The sequence below is a fragment of the Mastacembelus armatus genome, chromosome 24, assembly GCF_900324485.2.
Source record: "Mastacembelus armatus chromosome 24, fMasArm1.2, whole genome shotgun sequence".
Classification (NCBI taxonomy): Eukaryota; Metazoa; Chordata; class Actinopteri; order Synbranchiformes; family Mastacembelidae; genus Mastacembelus; species Mastacembelus armatus.
The window spans coordinates 11,253,989-11,279,661 of NC_046656.1; the positions used below are offsets into that span (position 1 = coordinate 11,253,989).

Below are 25,673 nucleotides of genomic sequence, written 5' to 3' on the forward strand. Positions count from 1 at the left end.
TATATTAATTCAAACAGCGCGAGATATTGGCTCGCGCTCAAAGCTCCGCCCGGGATCTGAACGAGCTCGTGACATCCGAAGAAACCCGAGTAAATACGCGGCGACCTGACTACCGGTGCTGCGCGTGCTTGGCGTGACTTGGCTTCCCGGAGGTTGTTTGAGAAACTCACCTGTCTGTCGCTGATGGAAACCCGACAACAAGGTGAGTCGACGTTAAAGATGTTTTATTTCTCGCTCCGACAATAATTGAAGCCAGAGAGTTTCCTGTTTGTTTTGCTGTTGATCCGATAATGAGCTGGACTGCACACGTCACTGTTTTGAAGTTGAAAACTGGAAAGAAAATGGTACAAACCAGAAAGTACTGGGAAAGTCTAGGTGACCTGACGTGTAGACTAAACTGGTGGTTTATTGCAGCTTGGTGTTGCTGCATGTTATCTACACTGAAGCTACAGACCAAATTAAGTCCTGCTGCTAAAATACTGTGTCCTGGCACAGAGACTGTCTGGTGCTCTGATGCATGAGTTTTCAGGTATTTTTGGTATTTGTAGTTCAGTGTAAGAAACAACTTCCCTTTGAGCTCAATGTAGTTACTGTTTCTACACAGTTTCCAGCATGTTTACTTTCTTTTACCCATACAAAAACAAACAAAAAAACAACTAAGCCATGCCGTCTTTTAAAACAAAATTGTTAGTGGGTGACTGAAGAGCTGAATGAAAACCAATGATTTAAATGTTTTACTCTGGTGATGTAGTGATAAATAATGAGCAGGCTAATGAGGATCCTGTAGAATATGCTTCAGTGCAAGTGGCATTTAGAGGAGTCCAGTATTTCTGTTTTGCTTTATCTGACTGTGATGCACATGCAGCTATTTTATGCTGTTCTGTTGTTTTCCTGTTTTGCTAATGTAGTGTACGGAGTGTACGGGTGTCTGTAAAGGAGTTCCTCAAATGCTTTTTGTGAAGGTAGGAAGTAGTGTTTATTAGGAAAAATGCATGACATCCATGTCGTCTGTGTGATGAAGGTGAGGTTTGTTCATACAGGTAGTAAAAATTGCATTTCAGCTCTGGATGTGTACCTGTAAGATGCCCGACAGGCTGTCAGAGACAAGAAGCTTGTTGTTGTCCATGAAGTTTTAGGATTTTAGTTTATTAGAGAAACATGAACTGTTGCTGCCATGTAGCTTCAATTGATTTTATAGCCGTATGTCAACCCCCAGGCCTCAGATTTAGCATAGACACATGACCCCTTGGCTAAACAGGAAACTTGTGACTAAAGGTATTTTACCCCAGACAGAAAGAAGAAAGGGGGGGGGGACACAGAGACAAGAGAGTAAAAAGACGTGCTCCTAACCACGATTATCATTTGAAAAAGTCACCTGCTTTGCTTTGATTATATGAAGTGTTTCGATACATGAAGGCAAGCGGGGCCCACTGAAAAAAATTAAGGTTCTGTTTTACCACAAATTAAATTGTGGAACCAGAAGGAAATGTGTGTCATTGAAACAACACTGGTCTTATGCTTGCCTGCTTCCTCCTGTAATGCTGAAGTATAGTGTAATGAGATTTCGCCAGCTACCAAAGAATTCAGATTACACAATCACTTTGGATATTCTTGCTTAATTGTGTTAAAGTTATAAAGATCTCATTGTTAACTGTGTATGGCAAGGATTTGCTCCCTGGCATGCTTTTTTAGATAACAGGGACCAGATATAGCCTGTTTAAAGAGCGCAAAGAATTTCAGATCCATTCCCTCAAAGTGTCAAAAGTGAGATTACCTCTTCCTGTGCAAATACAGACCAAGCTACGTGCATCAATGCTTGTAATGAAACAGACCTAAATATTAGCCATTTATTGACATGTGCGTGTTTGTGCATGTGTGCATAACCAGTTTCCTTGTTCTCCTCTTGCCCTGCTGCCTTGCTCTGCTGCAGAGTCGTACTCTAGTGTGCTGAGTGAAGCAGTGGTGGACTGGGGCAGCATGGGTCCTGGAGAGGAATGGGTTAATTCAGCCACACACATGGGGGAGCAGGGTAAGACTCAACTCTCCCAGATGGAAACATAAATCCACACTGAATCACACAAAGCAGACAACCTCTGCTGCACACTGTGACCACATCACACCACACATGTGAAGTCAGGGCGCGTTGTGTGTTTTATTATTTCATGTCTGAAAATCTTTTCTTCCTTATGTAATTCAGTGTTGAGAAAAAATAAAAAAAAGATGCCTCTCGCCATCCTGGTCGAAGTGAGCATTGAAGTCCTACACAGTGTTGGGACTTTCACTGCAGGAAGATCAGAGTATTTGATTTATACACCTACACCCCTGGTGTTCATTTCAAGTGTGAATTTAAATGTGGGGACCCATTAAAGTGGCATAAATTAATATTTTTATATCAACAATAGAATAAAATGGCTTTATAGAATGTGGCAGATGTTGCTTGTAGTCACAAACCCACGGAGTTATCACTTAACTCTCCAGTTCTCAGTGCTACCAACATGGCTCCAGTACGACTCAGAATAAATGCTAATGTTGCTCATCATAAAAAAAGCCTCCAGATGGTAGTTGTGTGTAGGTGGTTGTGGAGGTTTACAGTTTCAGTACAGTATGATTCATTTATTTGCTATTTTTTTTAACCTTCTAACCAGATGTCACCCTGTTGTGGTAACAGAAAACTTAAGCATTTTCACACAGCTGAAAATCTGACTTTGCATGTTTTTTTTTTGTCAGTTGAGCTAAAACACATTTCAACAACTCAACAGTTGGAAAACCAGCTGAATTAAGCACTTTCTGTTTGTCTGAGACATTAAGAAACTATTCAAATTTTTGACTAAGGGTATGTTTTACCCCTCTGGTGAATGATCAGTTCTGAGGAACTCACGTGAAGAAGACTTGGCTCTGGTGGTCCGAAATGGGGAAAACCTGACAGAAAAGGTTAAAACCTCATCACCAGGAGAGGATGAGTGGTGTCGGACATCAGTGTCTCACTCTGACCACTGGGTCATGTCCAACACGTGGGATATGCAGCTGGACAGCACAGGTGAAGGAGACCGTAGAATAGAGCCTGTAGAGTAGACAAGTTTTCACACTGGTTGAACGTTTACTTGGGATCTGTGGAAACCTATAGGGAACACATTGCAATATCTCCACCAAAGTCACATATTTTTGGGTTATTTTAGAATTTGGAATATTTAGCAACCTGGAGGATTAAATGCTATAACTAAGGGATATTAAATTCTTGTTAGACCTGATATATTTAAATGTGACTATCTTAAGGAAGGCTACTTAATAAGTATAAAATTTCCCCACCAGGGTTTTGGTCTTGGCGGTGTAGATTGAGCTTTAAACTCACACTTTACCTCACCTTTTCATTATCAGGACCCAAATTTGAATAAACTTTGAATTCTCCTTTGAAAGATGATGGAATAAGTTTCACCCTGTGAATGACGTGGATTTGGGCAGTTAACTTAGAAGTTTCTGTTTTCTTCATATACCAATGATTGGCCACTGTAACAGCACAGTATCATAGTACAAACGGCAAATATTTCCAATCCATCATGAGATATTTCAGTTAGTATTATAAAACATCTTTTTTTAAGTACATGTATAAAATTGACATTAAATGCACCATTGGTGTTGATAAAATAAGACGCAGCTTATTGTTTCCATAATAACAAACCAAAATGCACGTGAGTCACACCAACAGTTCTTGCGTAGGTCTTTCTGGCACAGCCTGTTCACTGGAAAAAGTCCCTTCATGTCATGTCACATGAACATTTCTACACTTACTACTTTCCTTTAGGGTTACCAAGCACTGCAATAAAATCATTGGCAGATGAAAGAAAGCCTAATATTTAAAACTAATCTAAGCTGAGGTGGTTAGTGCTGTGTTTTAGATGTGTGTTGTGTTCTTAGCAAGTTGCATCCATTTCATGTGCAAGTTAATTCATGTTCAATTGATAACAGAACTTGCACTGGTTGAAGGTGTTTAAATTAGAGTTCCTCCTGGGTTTTTAAAGCTCTTTTCATGGCTGTGTGAACATGAAAACAGACTCCTGACGTCTTTGTGCACTTAGTCTGACTTGAAAAGCCACAGGGGTTTTAAAAATTCTGCTTGTCCTGCTACTGTGTAATGTAGGCAGAAATAGCTCCCTGCAATAGAAAGACCTGGTGCTGGTGCATGCTGTGCTTGAGTCTTGTAAACTGTACTTGTGTGTGATGCATGTGATGTTGCTGAGCCTGTCTTAACCTCAGAATTTGAAGAACAAAAAAAAAATTGTGTCATAGTAACTGCTGCACTACAGCCTTTGGACAGTATCTGTAGTGGTGCATCTTTACTAACCCAACTCTGTCTTATAATGCAACCGCATCAAGAAAGAGGACACCTTGCAGCAGGTACAGTAATACTTTTCATTTCCACCGAGTCAAAACCACGTAAGCTACTAATACGTCAGCATGTATTTACATTGCCCAAGTTGTGTGTCGTACTTGTTTGCCCTGATTTGCCTTTCACACTAGTGCTGTGGGAAAACCTGCAGCAATGAAAGGTTCATCAGACAAAAACAGCATCAATGTGTAAAGCTCCTATCATTTTGTTTACAGTCTTTTCTCAGTGTTGGCTTCTGTTGTGTGTTTTCTTTTGCTGGTTCTTTATTCAGTCAGTATCTCTAAGTATCAGTGTCTTATCGGTGACTGTATTTGTGAGCTGACACTGTGCACCAGCTTCACTGCTTTGCCTGAATCCAAAGTTGAACGAACCAACAGTTTTACATATTTTACTTTTAGCTTAAGATGTCAATGTCTTTGTTTTGCCCTTGAACAATAAACCACTAAAACCACTATAAACATGAAACATATTTCAGCTTTCATAAACAGTCATAAGAAACCTGAACACATCTTGTTTATGTGTGTGTGTTAGTGTGTATGTGTGCAGTAGTCTGCGGTGTCTTTCCGTAGAGTTAAAGCAAAATAATCCACATTGGTTAATCCAGATTAGAGCTCCACAGGCTGCAGCCACAGATTACATAACAGTCAGGCAGAGACGCAGTCACACATGGAGACAAAATGGGCAGGTATGTGGACAGAGAGTGTCAGTGACACAACAACACGCTGACAAAATAATGTATCAGGTAAAAGGACAAAGTCAGAGAAATAAAAAAATTAAGAGTCAGCAGCTTCTTCAGGTTATTAATGGTGCATTTTAAAACACTGGACATCATAGCGTCAACTTCATTAGAAATTACATTGCATTCATTTGGCACATTTGTCCATAACAACTGAGTTTATGTCAGATTGTTTTTTGATTTAAGGAGAGAGGGAACATGCTTTACATTAATATATTCATTTTACAGAATAGTTAACCAACACAACGCACAACACCAAATTTTTACCAGCGGTATCACCTGATCAAACTTAAAAGTCTTTTTAAAGGAAATTAATTACTTTCATTCACAGATCTTTCTTCCTATGTATCTGCCGTACTGTTTTAACATTTAGATTAATGAACATTTCACCTTGTGGACACTTCACACAGGCTTTCTGGACTCTGAGCCACTGAGAGAGGGTGATGAAGACTTGGCATCAGAAGTCAACCTAAACACCTCCATCATGACTGAGGAGGAGAGAGAGGAGATTCAGCAAGAAATTGTTAAAGTATGTTTGCGCATGCATAGACTAGTCTTAGATGACCAAGCAGTAAGAGTTGCCGGTACAAAACCAGGATGAGTAACGACATTTGTCTTTCCATGTGTGTCCAGCTGGAAGAGGAGATCAACACCCTGAAGCAGGTTTTGTCATCCAAAGAGAAGCAGCACGCAGAACTCAAACAGAAACTGGGCATCACTCCTCTGAATGAGCTCAAGAGCAACTTCAGCAGAGGCTGGCACGACATGCAGAGCTCCACAGCGTAAGTCAGCATGTGAATGTGTGTGAGAGAGAGAGAGTCCGAACGATAAGTCGGAAGAACTGCAACCTATACAGAGGAAGTGTGTGGCGGCGACAGCAGCAGAACACGACAGAAGGGCTTTTCTCTTGTCAACAGAGATGTCTCTTACAGGACACACACAAAGAGCATGCAGTTCTCTTTTTTTTCAGCTGCCTACACACCCAATACAAAATTATCCTCTAAACCAATGTGTTTTGTAAACAGAGGTATCGGAAGCCCTGTTAAGAAGACATAGCCCTCTGCACCGAGCAGCATAGCATGTAGGTGTGTAGGTGGTTTATTATCATTGCTGTTTGCACTGCAACAGACAATGTAAATCTGATTTAAAAGCACATGAACAATGATAAGGGCTACAGCTGACCTCAATGAACATTGACCAAGCTTTCCATGTCCCTCCTGGTCTTAACTGGAAATTATAATGATGTATGTATTCATGCCCATTTTTATGATTTGTAAATAAGCTCTACACTTCTGCCCAGACACGTAGAGACAGAGAGGAGCAAGGGAATATTCTCTAGAGGCCTCCCTTCTTATCCAGTTACAAATGAACCTGAAGATCACTTTACACACTGAGCCTCCATCCTCATCTATAATGAACCAATGTGACCACAAGAGCATGAGATGTCAGAGGCACAGGGGTGTGATTGGTTAAAGCTGCAATTCACGATCCAAAATGTAAACAAAAATATGGCCAGATCACGAAAGATTGAAAGACTTAGACATGGAAATATGAATTAATCTCAAATTTATATAAATCAGATTAACAGATTAGGATAGAAATGTGCTGAGCATGTTCAAGAGCAGTACAGTGATGTTCCCAGGAAAGTTGCAGCTTTATAACGTAAATGTGAAACTAATATTTTATAAAGGAAGTGAGTTTGCAGTGGAAAAAAGTTGTTTGGGTGTGAATGGGTTCAGTGCATAAATGTGTGAAGTGTTTAATTCAGATTCTGTGTTCATCAGCTACAAGAAGACGTCAGAGACACTGTCCACTGCAGGACAGAGAACCTCAGCAGCCTTAAGCAACCTCGGCAGCGCCATCACCAGGAGGTTTGGAGACATGAGGTACGGAAGTTAAGTGACTCACTGCTTCCCTGTCATCCACTGTACCTTTTTCTAAGATCACTGATATGTCTCTGTTGATCTATATCAACTGTGCAAATTGTGCTGAAGCAGTGAGCCACTAAAACTGGTTGCTCTGTTAAGCACAGAAAAAAATTGTAAGCTTCTCCAAGTAATGCAGTTTCATGCTACATCCTGAAACACTATATGTTTAAAGTCATTTGGGAGTAACAGATACAGAGAAAAGCCTGGATAATAGGTCGACTTCTGAAAGTCTGTAGAGTACTGTCTGTGTGCTACTGAATTAAAATATTCAGCCAGAGTAACTACTTAATATGCAGGTTTATGAAAACTCTCATAATAGCTAAGTAAAGGGCAACTGGACTTACTTTAGATTGTTTATGCATGTTTCTTCTCTCATTCAAAAGACTACTTCAGATCTTTGAATGAGAGACAATGAAATCAAGGTCAGTTGCCTTAGAGGTAGCACTATAATATATTTACAATAGCAGTTATTTCAGTTTAAATGATCTTAATGTCATTCATATGACCCTGCAGTTGATCCGTCCGCTACTGATGCATTTTGATTTTTATCTAAGGATTGAGAGGCCTCACAACAACCAAATAGCCAGAAACACATTTTCATTTCTGCTCTCCATCTCTGAGAGCAGAGTTTTGACTCTTGCTCTGTTCAGTTCAGTGGAAGCTGAGATTATGTAAGTCCACATTAAGCTGATTTCTGAGGGAGCTGAAGGGCTAGAGGCAAGGTCTGTCTCCCTCACACTCTCTTTCTCTTCTTGTCTCTTTGCCTCTCTGTGCCTCTTTGTTCTGTTCAAGACACTGAAAGCAAATACAAAAAGTGTGACCATGTGTATGTGTGTATTGTTCTGCATAAATTGCGTATTTCTGTGTACAATGACATAAGAAATTGAGTGAATGTGGTGCTGAGTGACTCCTTGTGTGTTCAGTATGTGTAGGACAACACAAGAGAGGAGGTTTTGAAGGTCAGTGACCAAAGCCTGTTGGAGAAACAACATCATGTTGGTTAATTTTAGCAGGAACATAGCTCATGCTAATCATGTGATACTGGACATATTGCTTACAATGTGCAGTTTAAAATGAATTACATGAAGGAAAAAAAAAATTGCATTGTCTTTGGTGCATTCCAGCATGGTTGGTCTAGAGTTACTCTTCCCTCGGAGGTATGTTCCCATAGCTTGTGGCTCATGGTGTGGTGTGTATGCACATACACTAAGCCTGTTTGTGTTTTTGCTGTGGTTATGTTTGAAGTGTGTTCTTACGTCCCATCAGTATTTCATCTATGATTTGTTTTGTTCAAGTATTTTACCCTTTTCAATCAGGATACAGCATAAATATATTTGTTCCACTATCCTTTTATTGACATTGTGTCCTGCATGGTGTCAAACAGATAAAGACAAGATATAGTATATCCCCATTATAACAACTTAGCTGTGTTTCTCACATCAAATCTACCATAAGCCTCAAATATTGTGTAATGGTTTTCTGTACCACTGCTGCTAAATCTGTCATTTCTTTTGCAATAACTAACTCTTTCTTCCTATCTTTGCTGTGTGTGTGAACAGATAGTTACAGGATGTCTGGGAATCATTCACTGATTAATTGGTTTAGGGATTTCTTCAAGTGTGCATGTGTTTTAGTGTGGTTGTAGCATTAGGCATTGGTAGAACATTTTCATTTTGTCACTGTGCCTGTGCACCTAAGATAAAATATAGCTCAGTACAATCTCTTTCCCCAGACAGCGATGTTTTTTTCCAGTCTACTTCCTCTAACAGATACTATATGGGTTTAGAGGTGTTTTCATGTTTATTTTGAAGATTTAGAGAACTGCTACTTTGTGGTTACTTAGAGTGAAAGATAACCTGTCTTTTATATAAAAATGGCTAGTACTAAAACAAAAACTGACTGTAAAAGAGTGTCTGTAAAGCTGTCAAAGCATCTTAACGGCACCTTAAAATGTTTTCATCTTCCTCCATGCTTCCCAAGGTCCAACTCCATAGGGTAAGAGCCACACAGCTGATTATGTCACATTAGTTGCTTCTAACTAATGAGTCTTAGGGAGCGAGTATCAACAGATCAGCTGGTAGCACTAACTGGTTCGTACAGTGTGGTCTCAGATGGACTGTCGAGTCCTGTTGGGTAAATGTTGAGCATGCTGGACTGCAGTGCTCAGTGCTTTGGTCTAAATGAGTCATGTGAACAAAATGTCATGAACTCTCCTGCACTTCTCTGGTTGAATAATGTGCTAAAACAGACCATAGAGGCTTTTCCCATTAAGAGTAGTTCATTATTTTGTTGAACATATTCCTGAAGGTTACTGAAATGAATGGTGAGTTGCAGTCCTCTGTGGTTTTCCTCTTTTACAGTTTTATTATGAGAAGGAAAATAAACTGCCCTGGAGAACAAATACATTCCCTGCTAGTATGCCTTTAACATTTAGTCTTATCGCTCGTTTTATCCTTGGTCAGAGGCTCGAGGACTAACACTGCACAGTATCAATAGGAAACATACAAACACCACTTTTCTTTAGCCAACTGTGGGCCACCTCTGATCTGGCTTTGTGTGTGTTTAATCTGTGCTAATCATTAACTCCTCTCTCACCACGCTCTCTGGGGACAGCTACTCTATCAGGCACTCTATGAGCATGCCCGCCATGAGGTAACCACACTGTACTTGCTTATGTGTATGTGAGAGAGCGTGTGTACATGTTTTGTGTTTTTATACAGAATTCTACAATTATGCTTTACTTATTATAACATTGCCATACAAATGGCACAGTGTTACCCAAGTTTGGTTTGATAAATATTTAGGTAATGATTTTGTTTATCACTGTCACAATGATAAACCTGGGAAAACTAAAATATCTGCATGTTTTCCCATGACACTGACCCCCCCACCTTTATTTTTAGTGGCCTCAATTCATAGGTGTGGCAATTACTTTTATATATTTATTTTACAGAAACTCTCCCAGCTTCAAGTCATTTGAGGAGAAAGTTGAGAATACAGTGTCCACTATCAAGGTAAAGGAGTGTGTGTGTGTGTGTGTGTGTGCGTGTGTGCGTGTGAGGGTGTGTGTGTGTGTGTGTGTGTGTGTGTGTGTGTGTGTCTTAAGCCTAGGTTGTCTATCAAAAACCAGCATAGCAACATTAGAGAAACATAAAGAAAATGATTTCTTTGTCAGTGGCCACACGTCACATTTTTCTGCATGTTTTTCTTACCCCAGACCAAAGTTGGAGGTACAGGGACCAGTGGTAGCTTTGAAGAAGTCCTCTCCTCCACAGCCAATGCCAGCTCTCAGGACACACCCACTAACAACTTGATGGACAGCCCCAAGAATCCGTGTTAGAGCTGCATCTGCACCCATAGGCAGGACTTTAGACTATCTCTGCTGTGTTGCAGCATTTTGTCACATATCTACTCAAAGCTGTGACTGAAGTGTAACAGTACTTTTATTTGGTCATAAGTTACTTTTGCTAACCATCCCCATACCTGTGATACAGTTCCCTAACACTGAACATTGAACATTGAATTCCCACCTCCCTAAATGCACACTTGGATGTGATTTAAAGCCAGTTGGTCTCTCATAGTCAAGTGTGGTGGATTTTACATGAACAGAACAGATGCCATCTGTCTTCCAAGCCATGTAACACCACAGATAAATGATTCAGAAAAGAGATAGAGCTAAGCCTTAGTTAAAAATAATAAAATGATATAAGGAGGATGAGCATATTATATGTCAGGTCCAGGAGGCAGAAAGCACTAAAACCCCATGTTTTTGGTCTCTATTTACTCCTGTCACTTAAAGTTAGCTCATGTATTTATCCTGTCGGCATGAGTGAAAAACTGAAGTCAGATCTAAAAACCCTCAACTACAAAACAATTCCTTCTGTAAATAGAACATAAGTAGAAACAGTCAAACTGGGCAACAACAACCCTCAGAGCAAACAGCACAAAACTATATTAGGATTAGAAAAATGTCTTTGAAAGAAATACATCATGTTACATTTAGTCTATACTGTATAACTCAAGCTGATGTAACCATCCCAGAGCTCCTGGGTGCTAAAGTTGTACAAATGTTTATACGAAGTCCTTAATCTTTTGTTTTGTCTGCAGTTTCTTTGTTTTGTTTGTTTGTTTTATCCATCAGTCTAAAACTCAAAGGCATTTGATTTGCTATTGTATAAAAAGCACAAACCTGTTACATTTTGTAGCTAAAATATTTGACTTTTTTTTTCTGATGGTGACACGTAATAAATTACAATTTACGCACTACTAAAGTCTTAACCGTTTCTGGGTTAACATTGCAAATGAACAGAGTCATACACTTTTTTGAAAAGCACAGTTGACTGTAATACACATTTGCTGGAGCTTATTTGAATGCTGAATGTCTGTGTAATGATGGAGATTTTAACCCAAAATGGTCCAGATAGTGTTATGTTGTTTTGGTGTTAACTGCTGATTCACAGGATAACAAATCTGATGCCTGTTTCTCTGTAGCTGAGGCAAAGATATTACATTAAACTAACATCAAGCTGTCGCTGCTGTGGAAGCTGTTATATAATCTCTGACTATGTGACGCTGAAATCCAATACGTGCTGTTTTAACAAGCAAGCACAGATCTGATTGTAAACTTCCACTCACAGAACTTGTTTCATGTCGAAAGTATGAAAGTAGTTTTTATTTCTCACACTACAATAAGGTTAGTGCAACAAAAGATTGAAAGAAATCCTTTCATTATCAGCTTTAATCACTGCAACCACAGTGTAGCTATGTCATCAAAGCAACAGTTTGTTTTCAGTACAACACATCTGTTTTGTTTCATTTTTCTCATACTTCATATTATTTTTTTCTTTCACTGAGGATGCCTGATAGCATTTCCCATTGAATTGTCTGTTCATGAAATGTATTTATTAAAATTCATGTCAACATTCAAAGAACTGAAAAATCTTGTGTTGTAAGAAAAGGCTCCCAGGTCCATCCTACTAATAAATAAATAACTGAGGCAATGTATGTTATCTCTGTGGAAAATGTATGAGTAACTTTCACTAAAACTATAAAACATAAAACTCAAACACGTAACTGTGACATTCAAGAAAAAAAGTATATATTCACCTGTATTTGCACAATTACACCAGTATAACTATTATGCTATCTGTAACAATATTTGTTCTAATCCAAAATTAACCTACAGACGACAATAAACACTGAAAACTGACTGAATCTGTTGAAAAACGTCAAACTGAAACAAGATGACCACTAATAACTAAATAACTAATTAAATATGACAATGTGCAAGTGAAATTCTACCTACATAATGAAACAGTAAGGACGACACAGCACCATTGTTGCCTTCTAGTTACACATATAATAGCTATATAGACAGAAAAGATAGAACTGAATGGCGTTCTGCGATCTACGTGCAAAGAACTGAATGTTCATCTTAACCAAAGCTGAATGCTGGACAGGTATACTGAAGGAAATTAAAAAAGTAAAATAAAAAGCTGCATGCACATCATCTACTGTTCTTACAGCCTTAAATATATATATATACACGATGGTTGTGTGATGTGTTTGTGCGTCCTTGTTCACACATTTTGTGTTACAGTCCAATACTTCTGTCTCTCTGCTGAAGAGGTATTTGTGCGTGTTACAGTCAGGAGGTGTGTGAAGGTGTGCGTGACGGAGGGGTCTGTGAGTTCCCAGAATCATTTGCTTCACTGGTTTGAGTCATGCAGCATTGTCTTGTTTCATTCAAAGAGCTGACCATCTGGAGCACATCTGGGTGGTGGAAACGATCTAACAAGACATTTTAAATAATTTAAAAAAATAATAAAACAATTTCATACTAAATTCTAACATTTTAAAAGGTAAAATAAGTGTGTGTTTGTTCACTGCCAAACAAACAGATTGGAGAGTTACCATTGGTGGAGTCAAAGAACTCCTGCAGTCTTCCAGGTGTTCCCTCCAGCTCTTCATACTCATGAGCCTGCAGGATCATCTCCAGGAGGTCAAACTGCTTCACCAACCTGGCCTCTGGACTATTCTGACTTTCATATTCCTGCAGGTAAATCAAATCTATCTTGCACAAAATATTCTGGTAGAAAACATAATTAAATAGAACACAGCCAGGAAGATGGTGTGCAGGTTTGATGGAGCTACTATTAGATTAGTTCAATTATTTACCTCCCACAGTCCATAAATCTCCTGTTTGAGTCCCTCCGGCAGAAGACCGGTTAGATGTGTCATTGCTTCCTAACAGAGAAGTAATAAGGAGCAATTACTAAAGCCAAGAGCAGTTCACTAAAAAACGCCAAGAAGATTGAGAAGACAAACTAAAGTGCAACCTAGAATACATAAATATGAATGCAGGCAATACTAAATTAAACATATTGTGTAGTAGATGTAATGTCAGTGCTTCCTGCCTCTTCTCTCCTGTGTTTCTCTGCTTTACTGATGTTGTCTGATGGCGTGATGTCTCCCACAAGACACTCTGCCATGTCATGGACCAGAGCCAGCTTTATACACCTAAGGACAGTGAGAAAAATGTATGTGCATGAGACAGTTAGTGTTAAAGTATTCATTTTGGAGCAAAGCGGTTAAAGCTTTGTGGAGATAAAAATAAGCAGCTCCAATTATTTTAAATGTTACGAAGGAGAATAGTTTCTGTATAGTTCCTGGTGTGTGCACTAGCTTTGTGTGTGACCCACCTGTCCTTGTCCACTGTGGGGTCAGTGATGGTCAGGGACATCATGGCCATGCGATACATGTGGTCTGATACACTCTCTGGCTGTTTCACATTCCTGTACACCCAGCCGGTCCGTGGGACCCTCTTCAGGTTTCATCAGCCACAACACATAGGTCATCGGCGGCGCAGGTCATGAAGAGGAAAAGTATGTTTTGAAATACATTTCTTATGGCATATTCCAGCAGTTTATTCTTTTTTTTATTTACAATGACTTAACTACATAAACTCATGGCAAATGTTTGACTTCTGTTTTTGTAGTCATTTGTAAAATAGCACCATGAACTCTGGGTAGATGTGGTGTGTGTGTGTGTATATATACACATCTTTCTACGGTTGTGTGGACACGTTTTACTCTGATACCATTCGTGTGAGGACATTTTGGTCGGCCCTCACAACTATAGGGTTAAGGGGTTGGAGGGTTAAGGTTACTGTCTAGGTAATGGATTATGTCCATGAGTGTCCTCACAACTATAGTGAGACATGACTGTGTGTATGTGTGCAGACTAGAGACTTAATGATGAGCTGCACTTTTAAAAGCACTGGTCTTAATCTATGAAGGGACAAGAAAAAAGAGACAGAGCCTCGATACTCCCAGTCCCAGATCCAGAGAATCAAGCTTACGTTAATGTGTCATTTATCATTCAACAGGAAGTAAATCACCAAGAAAAAAGTCTGAGTTTCATGAGACATCTTACTTTGAGCTGTCCGATAAGTTTCATAAATTGCAGCATACTGCTCATGACTGTTATCCCCGTGGTTTCCGCCATCAGAGTCCGCCGGCCCGGAAGCAGAAAGTTGTAGCTAGTATCCACTGCAGCCGCTAGGTGGCAGTGTAAACATCATAGGCACAAGGTAAACAATACTTTACTGCATTAAAGCCCCTTTTCTGGTTGGTGGTAGTCTAATCTTGTTATACAGAACACATTTGACATCACATTGACTTGTGCTCACTTTAGATACGCTGATTGTAATTATTTGTTATAGGTATATAACAAAATTGTGCACCAGCAAATGGCGGTGACGTCACAAGCTGCGACATAAACCGACAGGAAACACACGAAGAAGATACAGTTCGACAAGAAGCGGGAGTTTGAGACTGTAAACAAATAATTTAATAAGCCTTTTCTGCGTTTCACACGGAGAATAAACATGCTGAAGAAGCCCCCGAAGCTGAAATATACCATTAAAACGAAGGCGAAAGGTAACATAAATGTCAGACCGACGACAGAGGCAATGGTAAGTAAATAGCGGCCATAGATAAAAAGTTAAACATTATTACATTAAACATTAAACATACGGTAAACATTAGTCAGCTGCCGCCATGTTGCCAGTTCAAATAGTGGTATAGACCAGAGTATTAGAAGTATTAGTATTAGTGTTAGTATTGGTCTTTACTAATTAATACTAATACTTCTAATACTCTGGTCTTTACTAACTAATACTAATACTTCTAATACTCTGGTCTTTCTAACTAATACTAACACTAATACTAGTACTTCTAATACTCTGGTCTTTACTAAGTAATACTAACATTAATACTAATACTTCTAATGCTCTGGTCTTTACTAAGTAATACTAACATTAATACTAATATTTCTAATACTCTGGTCTTTATTAACTAATACTAATACTTCTAACACTCTGGTCTTTACTAATTAGAGTATTAGAAGTATTAGTATTAGTGTTAGTATTACTTAGTAAAGACCAGAGCATTAGAAGTGTTAGTGTTAGTATTAGTTAGTAAAGACCAGAGTATTAGAAGTATTAGTGTTAGTATTAGTTAGTAAAGACCAGAGTATTAGAAGTACTAGTATTAATGTTAGTATTACTTAGTAAAGACCAGAGTATTAGAAGTATTAGTATTAGTTAGTAAAGAGCAGAGTATTAGAAATATTAGTATTAATGTTAGTATTACTTAGTAAAGACCAGAGTATTAGAAGTATTAGTGTTAGTATTAGTTAGTAAAGACCAGAGTATTATAAATATTAGTGTTAGTACTAATATTAGTATGATTGTTTATGTTAGGGTTAGTATTAGTGTTAGTACTAGTATTATCATCATTGTTAGTTTTAGGGAGAGTATTATTTAGTAAAGACCAGACTTTGGTGCTGCTTTTGGATGTTTTAATCAAAGAAATGCTAAAATGAAGTAACAGTAAGTGGCATTTTATTACTAAGATGTTACTTTGAAATTTGTTACTGTGATGTGTTGGATGTAATTTCAAACAATAAGTAGATTAAGGTTAAGACTCAAGTTAGACATTAATTAAGATTAAGACTAGATTAAGTTAGACATTAATTGAGATTAAGGTTAGATTAAGTTAGTCATTCTAACATGAAGTGACTGTTGACTCTAATTTAACTTTCAAATGAATTAAAAAGTTTTGTTAATGTTATCAATAACATGGTGCAAATCTGTGATCTGTGTTTGTATGAGTTATTGTGTTAAGGGGACTTAATGTGTTTTAAACTATCTTCTGTTTCTTCTGTTTATATATCTAATTAAATGAAAACTAAAAGAAAAATTAAATGACAAAATTACATCTGAACCAAAACCTATATTCGATTTTATTAAAAAACCTAATCTAAAACAAAACAAAATCAGGTGCCAAAGTTAACACTAAAGGGAAAAAGAATATGTGTGAAAACCAGATGCTAATCGGTGGCTGATACATCTTCTGATTAAATGACAAGTGATTTTTTTCCCATTTTCTCAGGTTGAACTTCTGATGTTGTTGTTCCTGAATAACCTGGCTGAGGAGGCAAAAGCTAAAGCTTTTGAGGAAAAATCTGCAGTGATCAGATCTCAACATGTCAGAGCAGTATCCAAGGTTAGTTCAGAGAGTTTAAATCACATTATCTGTGATGACTCTCAATGTCTTACTCCTATAAAATCACTCACAAATCGTTACACAGCTCTACAGTGTTATCTTATGGCCACACTTTTAAACAAACAGTAAATTATGAATACACACAGTGCAAACTGCATTTAAATTACCTTTGAGTAGAAGTAATCACTTTACTTTTTATCTATCCAACAGTCCAGAAATGACTCAGTTTAACTCGTATTAAAGACTTAGAAAACCACAGCGTATTTATATTGTTTAGAAAATGACAGTTGATCAGTTTTCAAAATCATTGTCGATTAACTTTCTGACAATCAACTAATTTGATAAACAGAATTCTTTCACTTCTTCCTGAGATTGTCCATCAGCTTCCTTAGACGTTGTATTTCACAGTATTTGTTTGAGACCTGACTTTGCACATATAGTAGTTCTGTCAAATACTTTAGACTTACAATTTGCTTTTCTTTATAGAAAATGCTGAAAAAGGCAAGAGGATGAAGACAGATGGGCATTATCATCATTTATTTAGAAACATTATTAAGAATGACAACAGCAATATTTTTTTTTCTGAAATATACTGAAATATATTGTATTTCTATTCTGCTTCTTGTTCAAGCAAATGCCCTGTATCTTTTTTCTTGTCATGTGATGTTTTGTGTTCTTTAATAAATTTACATAATGCCTAGTATATTAGACTTCTCAGTCCCACAGCTTACAATGCTACAAAATTAGTGCTTTCTCATATTAACTGTCGTGACTGCTGTTCCCATCAGGTCACCCTTGAAGTTAGAAAAACTTTCTAAAAACCTGCGCATCGTAGATTAGGCTGTACAGTAAAAAAAAAAACATGGAAGCTAACAACCATGGTAAATTACCAGCACTATTCAAAAGGATCATCATAAAGTAGTTTATGATCTTTATTTGCATGAGCACAAGTATAACTTGGAAGATATAATCAGAATTTTTTTTTAAAATATTGAATAGTTCAGGGTACATTAGTACTTTGAAATTTCTTCTCTCCTGTCTCTCTCCTATCACAGCAGTGTTTTTTGAGCTGTATGCTTCTCAGCATCTTTGCTGAACGTACTCTTGGCCACCTCCCAAATTCCACACTTGTTCATGCTGAGTAGATTATTGGCTGAGATGCAGTCCTGGTCATTACTTATTCCTTACAAGGTTTCTCGCAGTGAGGTGTTTGTCTTTTTTAGACATGAGCAGTGAAAAGGTCAAAGTTGTATTTTTCAGTTGCTTGATCAGATAGTATATGGTAAAGTTTTATTGCCATCACTGATAACTTGATAACTGATAGCTTGATAACTGGTGGTGATCAAAAAAATGTGTTGTTTTTTATTTGTAATACAGTGGACTCAGACTTTATTGACCTGTGACCATTTGAGTTTAAAATTTATCTTTTTAGACCGAATGATTTAATACAGAAATGTAGGGAGTACAACTTAAGTACCAGTACTTGTATGTCTGAATGTGAACATGATCACAGGTAGATGTTATATGGTTTAGGTTGACCAGGGACTATTTTATGTTTTCCCTTTTTCTTTTTGGCAGTTAAGACATTCCACAGCCTCTAGTGATTATTTTCCTCAGGAATCTGATCTGGCGCCCCACTGAGTGTAGCCTTGTTGTGTTCATGTTCGCAGCCAGGTTGTGGGGATGTTACTGGGTTTGTAAAGCCCCACCCTTATGACCTTGGAGCCCTACCTCTGTTTTAAGGAGTCTCCATACCTTGCTATCCATTCCCTGATTCACATGTTTCCATGACAGGCCCCTTAAAATTTGATACTACATCTGGATACATTTTCAAATCTAACACAAAACAACTCTGTTGTTTCCTACGTTTTCAGCTGCCAGGTAGAGTTAAACTTTTTCACACTCGCCTGTTAAAGATGTATGGTTTGCAGACACAATAAATCTATTGCGTGCATATTGATTAATGATATTGTTCTGCAGCAGCTGCCTGCCAAGCCAAACATTCCACTGAAGTGTTATTTTATTGTCGTCCTCTCAGTTTTTTTGTCTCACTCAAGGGAGAGATTTGAGAAACACTTCTTTTTCCTCTATCAAAACAAAGCAGTAGCCTGGCCTTGCTGTGCTTTGTCTGTTTGTTGTGTGTGAGCGTGTGTGTGTCTGTGCATGCGTGCACACTCGTGTGAGCACCTGTTGATAATTTAAGCCACCCAGCGTAGCCCTATCCATCCCTTCCCTCGGGCAGTCTGTCTTTTAGCTCTGTCTCTCAGATAAATCAGTCCCAGTAAAATCCCACTGCAGAGGTCCTGCTGATTCCTCTTTTGACATTTTTCCAGACGATCCAAGAAGTAAGAAAACACTGCAGTCCATTTTGGCAGAGTTGTTATTATGATAACTTGCTGTGCCTTTCTTAATAAGGAGCATATGGCTTCATAGGTTCGAAGTGTGTCAGTGTTTCTGTTTATGTCTTTCTGCCAAAATACCACAAGCTTAGTGTAAAAACAATATGATAATACATTACTAATAAGAAAAGATTTGGCCTGTTAATAATTTTTAAAATTATTTTATAAGAATTGACATGATCAGAAATGATTAAGGACAGAAGCACAGGTTCATGAATTGCAGAGGAAAACCAATTTTGAGAAAAGTCTGCAACATTAGGAGCAACACTGGAGAGTTCAAATGTGTTTTGGAGAAGTAGATGAAGACCCACAACTTACCCAAAACAAGCGATAATAGACACCGGGATGCCAAACAACAAATTCTCTGCAGGACTGATTCTTTCATCACCTTCCAACACTTTTGTGGGACTTGCAGATTCTGACACTTCCAGTGCTCTAGTTCTGTTTTTTCACTGAGAAGCAATCAAATCACCCTGTGTTTATGGTTTTCATTTCATGTCTTAATAGAAACCATGCAGTGTCCAATCATTTGAGTGAATATAAAAAATTAAAAAGTGTGGACACCTTAGAATTACAGTTTTTCATTAGCAGAATTTTTTAAAGGTTATTTCATCATTGTGATTTCATTTATCATGTGTATGACCGCTTTGAAAAGCTGGTGTTGATGTTCCAAAACACTTAAAAAACTTCCCTTTTTATTTTTGATGCAATCAAATAAGATGTTTTTTTTTAACTGTCACATACTAGTCCGTTTTGCCATTATGATATGGTGTGAAGTAACTTAAATCATCATCATCATCATGCAGAAGATGCAGAATAATTAGACATAGTCTGTGTTCTTGATCAGACCAACAGACACTTTTGACAGAATCAGAAGGAGGGTCGAGAGAGAAGTGTAACACAGAAAAGGAGGGTGGGAGTATGAGTGTGTCTGTGTGTGTGTGGGGGGGAAACAAAGACAAGCCCACAGCAAGTTACCCAAACTTTACATTAGATCTTGGTTTCAGATGAAATGATGGTTGCTCTTTTGTTTGCATTCTTCGTGGCATTTTGCTGGTTTCAGTGACCTCATGGAATTCACTATGCATGTTGGGCTTTTCCTCAAGAAAACATTTCTGCACTCAACTGCTGTCTTACCCAGACTGGAGTCCCCTCATGGGTCCATTTGAATGCATTTTGTATCACTTTCTTTAATATACATCATGGAATTTGGGATGTGACTTCACCAACTGGATCTGTGCTGTTCTGAAGGTGAACGAAAATGCGGATACTGTTATTTATTTGGATTCTGCACTTCATGAATCTGGCAGAAAGCCTGAACAACACAAAGAGTCTGAGATCCAGCCGTAAGTATTCAAGCATGACTTACCATGTTCCCTTTGGTACCGTTAGACATTGCTGTTGTGGTGCCTTATCAATTTCTCTAGTAGAACACAGTAGATAGTAGACACTACATATAGACACAATAAGCATGTTCTTTTAGGGGACAGCGTTGCCATAGATTTTCATTGGTTTTAGCCGCTTGTGCACTGCAAATTTCAAATCTCGGCTCTGTTCTCATAAAACCAAATTGCCTGTAACATTTAAGTAGAGCAGAGTTTTATTTGCATGAGCACAGGAAGAATGTTAAATTCTTATCATAGTCAGCCCCCCATCCACATACACATGCACATATTTCATATCCTCATTTTGGCTGTAACTCCAGGTACGTCTCCAGTCAGCAGACTCTGTCCGGCGGGTTGTGCATCGTGCTCTGCCCTGAATGGCTGTCTGTTCTGTAAACCTCGCCTTTTCTTCCACCTGGAGATGGATGGGATGAGGCAGAGGGGCACCTGTCTGTCCTCCTGTCCCCGGGGTCACTATGGCACACGCTCACCACATGTCAGCACCTGCACTAGTAGGCACCACTGAACAAATGCAGGCGTGGTGGAATTATCTTGCAAAATATTTTAAGAAATTTAGGGTGTGACAAGACTGAAAACTGATTGGAGTGTTTCATTCACTTGTCAAATTTGTAACCACACTTTTTTTTTTTAATGTTTAAGTATTGTTCCTGACAAATAAAGTAGTAAAATATGGTTTTATTTCTAATTTACTATTGTATCTGTCCTAAAAGTGGATTAAAGCCAATGTGGAGAAACAGAAACAAACAGTATCTTCTGGTGTCCTGACACTGTAGGGTGCAGAGAGGACTGCGCTTTCTGTTTTAGTGAAAATTTCTGCACTCATTGTTATCCCGGCCACTTCTTGTTCCAAGGCAAATGTGAAAACAGCTGTCCACATGGACTGACCGCAAACGCAGCACTACGAGAATGCACAGGTGAGACACTCACCACTGCATGTTATTCACGTACAGCTGTTGTTTGCATGCTTCATCAAATCGAGCTGAAGCTACAGTAAGATGTTTGTCTTCATCTGTCTCAGAGTGCCCCATAGGCTGTGAGGTGTGTGTGAGGAGGAACATGTGTGTGAGATGCAGAGCAGATCTATACTTTCTCCATGGGCAGTGCCACCTTGTCTGCCCAAGTGGATTTGAACCTGATGTTCAACTCATGCAGTGCATTCCCAAAGGTGAGGGGTGTTCCTTATCCCTAACGGCTTACATTTTTATCTCTTGTCATCAATGAGTGTCTTAATTACGAGCTGTCTCTGTTAGTGCACTGTGAGGTTGGCGATTGGACAGATTGGGGTCCATGTGTTCGGAAAAGGAGCATAAGGGCCTACAGGAGGGGAAAGGAAACACGTACCCGGCAGATTCTGCAGCCTCCGAGTGTCTATGGTGACCCCTGCCCACAAATGTCTCAGTTCAGAAAGTGTGTAGTTAGAAAGAGACAGAGTCCACATAGGATGTAAGTCAAAAGTGACTCCCTTTTAATCCTGGTACTGCAGATATTTAACTTGCTATTGCACATTCTGTTATGTCTGGTAATTTAAAAACTCAGAAAGCATGATTGGCAAACATGTATAGGCAATCTAACATAAATTAAGAGAAGTGGGTTAAATAAGCGAATGGGGATCATGAACATTTTAATTGTTTTTGTATACCCAGAAAAAAAAAACAACACCTTTGCAGCATCACTTGGTCTTACCTGGATTTTTCATGAACAGCACACATAGGCCTACTGTAAATTAATGCCAGCTCTGCTCACAATCACTTACATGCTGACTGCACGGAATGACTGTGGCTCAGTGTATGCCTTAGTGCAGCTTAATGACACTCCTTGTTTGCAATAAAATGTATTCACAAAAAATGTTTTGTTCTCCAGCACTTCATGGGAAAATAGATTTTACACAGACGATGTCTGGGACTTACTATCATGTAATGCGATTATTATTTATAATTGAACATTAGTGTCGAATATTTTGCGGGGTCATAGTTTGGGCATGATGCAAAAAAAATGCGTTTTTCTTTTCCTGTCATTAAACTCTTATCCATGGTCAGTATTTACAAATAGGCCGTGCGGACTGTGCGCAGCTGTCCTAGATCTACAAAACACGCGGATTCTCACAGGAAACGACGTGAGGCCGATCCAGCAGCACTGAAATCAGCTGGGCTCGCCTGGAGCTGTGTTCTAGCAGCGACGCAGTCATTACTTGGCGCAGCTACGTAACTTTGTAACTAAGTATAAATGCGGATTTAAAAGAAGGCTCTCGGAGGCATTGTAGTGTTCAGGTGAGTGTATTAAAAGCGAAGGGAAAATGGCCAAGTAGCTCCCTGACAGTTGACAGGCTAGCTACATAATGCTAACCTGTCAACTAAAGGTTAGCTTAACGCTAAAATTAGCTAAATGTTTGACCCTGACTGTGACGTCTGTGAGTTGTCTGTAGCGCTAAGTGTTCACATGAAACACCATGTTATCTACCAACATCGTCGGAAAGCAAATAAGTTTACTATTTTATAGTATAAACACTAGTCTGCTCAATTATTGCTAAGCTAATGTTAGCTTAGCAGCGAGCTAGCTGGGTTGGTATCGTTAATGTTTGTCAAACACTGTTTGAAGCACTGGTGGGGCCTTTGTGTTGCTCTTTGTTAGACTGAAGTCAATTTGATGCCTGATCGTCCCTAATGGATATTAGCAACAATCCTAACTCCGTGATGTGTGTGAGGGCGTTCCCCACACTGTAAACACAGCAGCATTGCAAATCAGCACAGGATTAAATTGCATTCCGTGTTATAGTCACTGGATCGATTTAAATAAACAGCTGTGAAGTAAAGCACGTTATTTTGCCAGCAAGATCTGCGACATTTCTGATTTCTCTGTAGAATGGCAGGCTGTGGAGAAGTGGACTGCTCAGTGAAAACCCTGGCCCCCTCCAAGCTGATAGAGGATGTAGGAGATTGTTGTGCCACAGACTCTTCTAGCTCCACCATCACCACCACCACCCCCCCAGAGTGCGCAATTTGCCTGCAGAGCTGCATCCACCCAGTACGCCTCCCATGTTGCCATGTCTTCTGTTTCCTGTGTGTGAAAGGGGCCTCCTGGCACAGTAAGCGCTGTGCCCTCTGTCGACAAGAAGTCCCAGAGGACTTCCTGGAGCGGCCAGTTCTCCTCTCACCAGAAGAACTGAAGGCAGCTGCCGCAGGGCTGAGCCGAAGTGGTGTGACAGGGGACAATTCTCGGGAAGACTATACGTGGTACTATGAAGGGCGCAATGGCTGGTGGCAGTATGATGAAAGAACCAGCCGTGAGCTGGAGGAGGCCTTCACAAAGGGCAGGAAGAGTACGGAGATGCTGATTGCAGGGTTTCTTTATGTGGCTGATTTGGAGAACATGGTGCAGTATCGCCGGAATGAGCACGGCCGCAGGCGCAAGATAAAGCGGGATGTTGTAGATATCCCCAAAAAGGGAGTAGCAGGATTGAGGTTGGACCCTGAGCCTGCCTCCTTACCTGCTTTACCAGCCATCACCCCAGCTGCAACAGCACGTGTCAGCTCAGCCGATGGGTCAGACACTACAGGTCAATCACAGTCTTCATCTTTTGGGATTTTAGCTTTGCCTCCCATGAGGCCTCCCATGAGACCTCCAACACTCCTTGGGCGTCATCTCACCAGTCCTCTGTCTCCGACACCCTCAACTCTGGAAGAGTCTTTCTCCCAGCTTCTAATCAGCCAGTCAGAGGGTGACGAGGTGGAAGGAGACAGTGAGCCACAGACATATGCGTATGCATCTGGCACCAGTGACAGTGAGGAGGAAACGGAGGGCGAGAGAGATAGAGCAGAAATGATGCCTCAGAGAAGACACAGTGAAAGACCACCGAGAGAGAGCCAGCCGGCCAGAATGCCTCCAAGGGGTGGGCCCTCAAACACAACACTCCGCTCACGTAGTCCCGATGGACAGTGCACTGTGACAGAAGTGTGACTACAACTGAACAGTGGTATCTGTTTTACAGATCCTAAATTTATCTCAGTTCAGCAAAAAAGTTTGAGAACTAGTATGCATCTTTAAAGGTCCCATGAAATGGAAACATCCATATAATTATGGTGTTACGTTTGTCACTGGGTGTAATTTCATGTGCCGGGTGTAATTTCATGTGCCAGGTATGATTCTAAAATGCATTTGATCTATTTTTATATCAGAATATTCTTGGGTTATTCAAAAATCTCCATGCAGTTGATTGAGTTTTGCCATGTATTCGGTTTGTTACAGATCTGCAGTGGGGCAAAGTAACTGGCAGTCGCTGCTAGATTGCAAAAACATTGACAGCTCCTCCTTCTGCTGCCATTCAAATACTTAACACCTAAGACAAACTCATGTTCATCTGCATGTAGGTTAATCATGTAACATTACTGTTTCATGCATACCTATAACCAGCAAAAATGGTACAATGTTAAACCCATTTCAGGGGACCTTAAGAAAAAAAAAAAAAAAGGTTCTTCCAGCAATATAAGGCAATTGTAGTCATGCATCGCTCTCAGCAACATCTTGTTTCCAGGCCAAAAAACATTGTGATGAACTGTGGCAACTTCTTGAGCAATGCTGTCAAAACTGCCATCTGTCATTGCCTTTACATTGCGACTGCGCAATAAAACCTCTTAGAAATAAAATTAAAACCTCTGCATTCTCCAATCTTTGGAGCTTTTTTTGTTTTTCTCTCTTTTTGAGTATTAGAAAATTCAAGCTTAATGTAGCACCCGATGTCCCAGTTACAGAGGGGTAAAACGGCTTCTCCTGTTTTGCTAATTAGTTTTCCTGAAGTTAATAATGTTTAACTATTTAAGTTGGAGTGTGTGTGTGTGTGTGTGCGTGCGTGCGTGCGTGCGTGCGCGTGCCCTTGTCCTTGTGTGTATGTTTTAAATTGTTTTAATAATGATGTGTTTTTTTTTTTTTTTTGTGAGCCTTGTTGGGTGCTGAAAGGCTACTGGCAGAACCACTGGAAAGTGTTAGGCTATATATGCAGAGACACATTTGGATTTCTATTTCTTGTCATGGTACCCTGTATAGGACTACTATCAAAGCACTGGCTTTGACATGATGTACTTGGACAAACTTGAGCTGTCCCCATGTTCTGTTTTTTATTTTTTTATTTTTGCTCTAGCTGCTCTTATCTGTCTGTTAGTGTCTAATTATCTGAATTACCTGAAATGAACTTGTCTGTGTGTGGTATCCTCTGTGGTGTTTTTGTCAACTAATTAAAAGTGTTTATAATGTAAAATTA

At 39.3% G+C, this 25,673-nt stretch overlaps 5 protein-coding genes across 10 annotated transcripts; 4 read left to right on the forward strand and 1 right to left on the reverse strand.

The window, feature by feature from the left end:
• Positions 1-49: 49 nt before the first annotated feature.
• On the forward strand, positions 50-12,044 carry tpd52l1 (tpd52 like 1). Of its 6 annotated transcripts, none has more exons than XM_026318066.1 (8): positions 61-202; positions 1,931-2,029; positions 5,531-5,649; positions 5,754-5,902; positions 6,905-7,006; positions 9,662-9,700; positions 10,002-10,062; positions 10,266-12,044. In XM_026318066.1, exons 1-8 carry the CDS (start codon positions 184-186, stop codon positions 10,386-10,388), a joined length of 711 nt encoding a protein of 236 aa, XP_026173851.1. In that variant the 5' UTR covers positions 61-183; the 3' UTR covers positions 10,389-12,044. The 6 variants fall into 6 exon arrangements, with proteins under 6 accessions (XP_026173855.1, XP_026173857.1, XP_026173851.1 ...); XM_026318068.1 differs by lacking the exon at positions 61-202 and adding an exon at positions 946-962; XM_026318070.1 differs by lacking the exon at positions 1,931-2,029 and having other exon boundaries at positions 50-202.
• Positions 11,888-14,563, reverse strand: hddc2 (HD domain containing 2). The gene is made up of 6 exons (XM_026318073.2): positions 14,483-14,563; positions 13,750-13,871; positions 13,465-13,567; positions 13,226-13,294; positions 12,962-13,100; positions 11,888-12,838 (listed from the first exon to the last, which is right to left on the reverse strand). Exons 1-6 carry the CDS (start codon positions 14,552-14,554, stop codon positions 12,696-12,698), a joined length of 648 nt encoding a protein of 215 aa, XP_026173858.1. The 5' UTR covers positions 14,555-14,563; the 3' UTR covers positions 11,888-12,695.
• Positions 14,564-14,818: 255 nt separating this feature from the next.
• cenpw (centromere protein W) lies at positions 14,819-17,320 on the forward strand. The gene is made up of 3 exons (XM_026318074.2): positions 14,819-15,023; positions 16,504-16,617; positions 17,104-17,320. The coding sequence occupies exons 1-3, from the start codon at positions 14,937-14,939 to the stop codon at positions 17,128-17,130; spliced, it is 228 nt and encodes a 75-aa protein (XP_026173859.1). The 5' UTR covers positions 14,819-14,936; the 3' UTR covers positions 17,131-17,320.
• Positions 17,321-20,277: 2,957 nt separating this feature from the next.
• LOC113137558 (R-spondin-3-like) lies at positions 20,278-21,869 on the forward strand. Its single transcript, XM_026319287.1, has 5 exons — positions 20,278-20,362; positions 20,722-20,913; positions 21,196-21,336; positions 21,441-21,587; positions 21,673-21,869. The coding sequence occupies exons 1-5, from the start codon at positions 20,278-20,280 to the stop codon at positions 21,867-21,869; spliced, it is 762 nt and encodes a 253-aa protein (XP_026175072.1).
• A 672-nt stretch (positions 21,870-22,541) lies between these two features.
• LOC113137612 (E3 ubiquitin-protein ligase rnf146-like) lies at positions 22,542-25,673 on the forward strand. The gene is made up of 2 exons (XM_026319394.1): positions 22,542-22,689; positions 23,281-25,673. The coding sequence occupies exon 2, from the start codon at positions 23,282-23,284 to the stop codon at positions 24,374-24,376; it is 1,095 nt and encodes a 364-aa protein (XP_026175179.1). The 5' UTR covers positions 22,542-22,689; position 23,281; the 3' UTR covers positions 24,377-25,673.

What these genes read in the sequence shown, in the direction of transcription:
- tpd52l1 (XM_026318066.1), top strand. An exon ending in CACACACATGGGGGAGCAGG is followed by an intron (nt 2,030 to 5,530) that starts GTAAGACTCAAC and finishes CACTTCACACAG; the next exon opens with GCTTTCTGGACTCTGAGCCA. An exon ending in GACATGCAGAGCTCCACAGC is followed by an intron (nt 5,903 to 6,904) that starts GTAAGTCAGCAT and finishes TGTGTTCATCAG; the next exon opens with CTACAAGAAGACGTCAGAGA.
- LOC113137612 (XM_026319394.1), top strand. Translation starts at nt 23,282, where the DNA reads ATGGCAGGCTGTGGAGAAGTGGACTGCTCAGTGAAAACCCTGGCCCCC.
- cenpw (XM_026318074.2), top strand. Translation starts at nt 14,937, where the DNA reads ATGCTGAAGAAGCCCCCGAAGCTGAAATATACCATTAAAACGAAGGCG. An exon ending in GACCGACGACAGAGGCAATG is followed by an intron (nt 15,024 to 16,503) that starts GTAAGTAAATAG and finishes CCATTTTCTCAG; the next exon opens with GTTGAACTTCTGATGTTGTT. An exon ending in ATGTCAGAGCAGTATCCAAG is followed by an intron (nt 16,618 to 17,103) that starts GTTAGTTCAGAG and finishes TTTTCTTTATAG; the next exon opens with AAAATGCTGAAAAAGGCAAG.
- hddc2 (XM_026318073.2), bottom strand. Translation starts at nt 14,554, where the DNA reads ATGGCGGAAACCACGGGGATAACAGTCATGAGCAGTATGCTGCAATTT. An exon ending in AACTTATCGGACAGCTCAAA is followed by an intron (nt 13,872 to 14,482) that starts GTAAGATGTCTC and finishes TGAAACCTGAAG; the next exon opens with AGGGTCCCACGGACCGGCTG. An exon ending in GTTCTTTGACTCCACCAATG is followed by an intron (nt 12,839 to 12,961) that starts GTAACTCTCCAA and finishes ATGTCTTGTTAG; the next exon opens with ATCGTTTCCACCACCCAGAT.
- LOC113137558 (XM_026319287.1), top strand. Translation starts at nt 20,278, where the DNA reads ATGCGGATACTGTTATTTATTTGGATTCTGCACTTCATGAATCTGGCA. An exon ending in ACATGTCAGCACCTGCACTA is followed by an intron (nt 20,914 to 21,195) that starts GTAGGCACCACT and finishes CTGACACTGTAG; the next exon opens with GGTGCAGAGAGGACTGCGCT. An exon ending in CATGCAGTGCATTCCCAAAG is followed by an intron (nt 21,588 to 21,672) that starts GTGAGGGGTGTT and finishes TGTCTCTGTTAG; the next exon opens with TGCACTGTGAGGTTGGCGAT.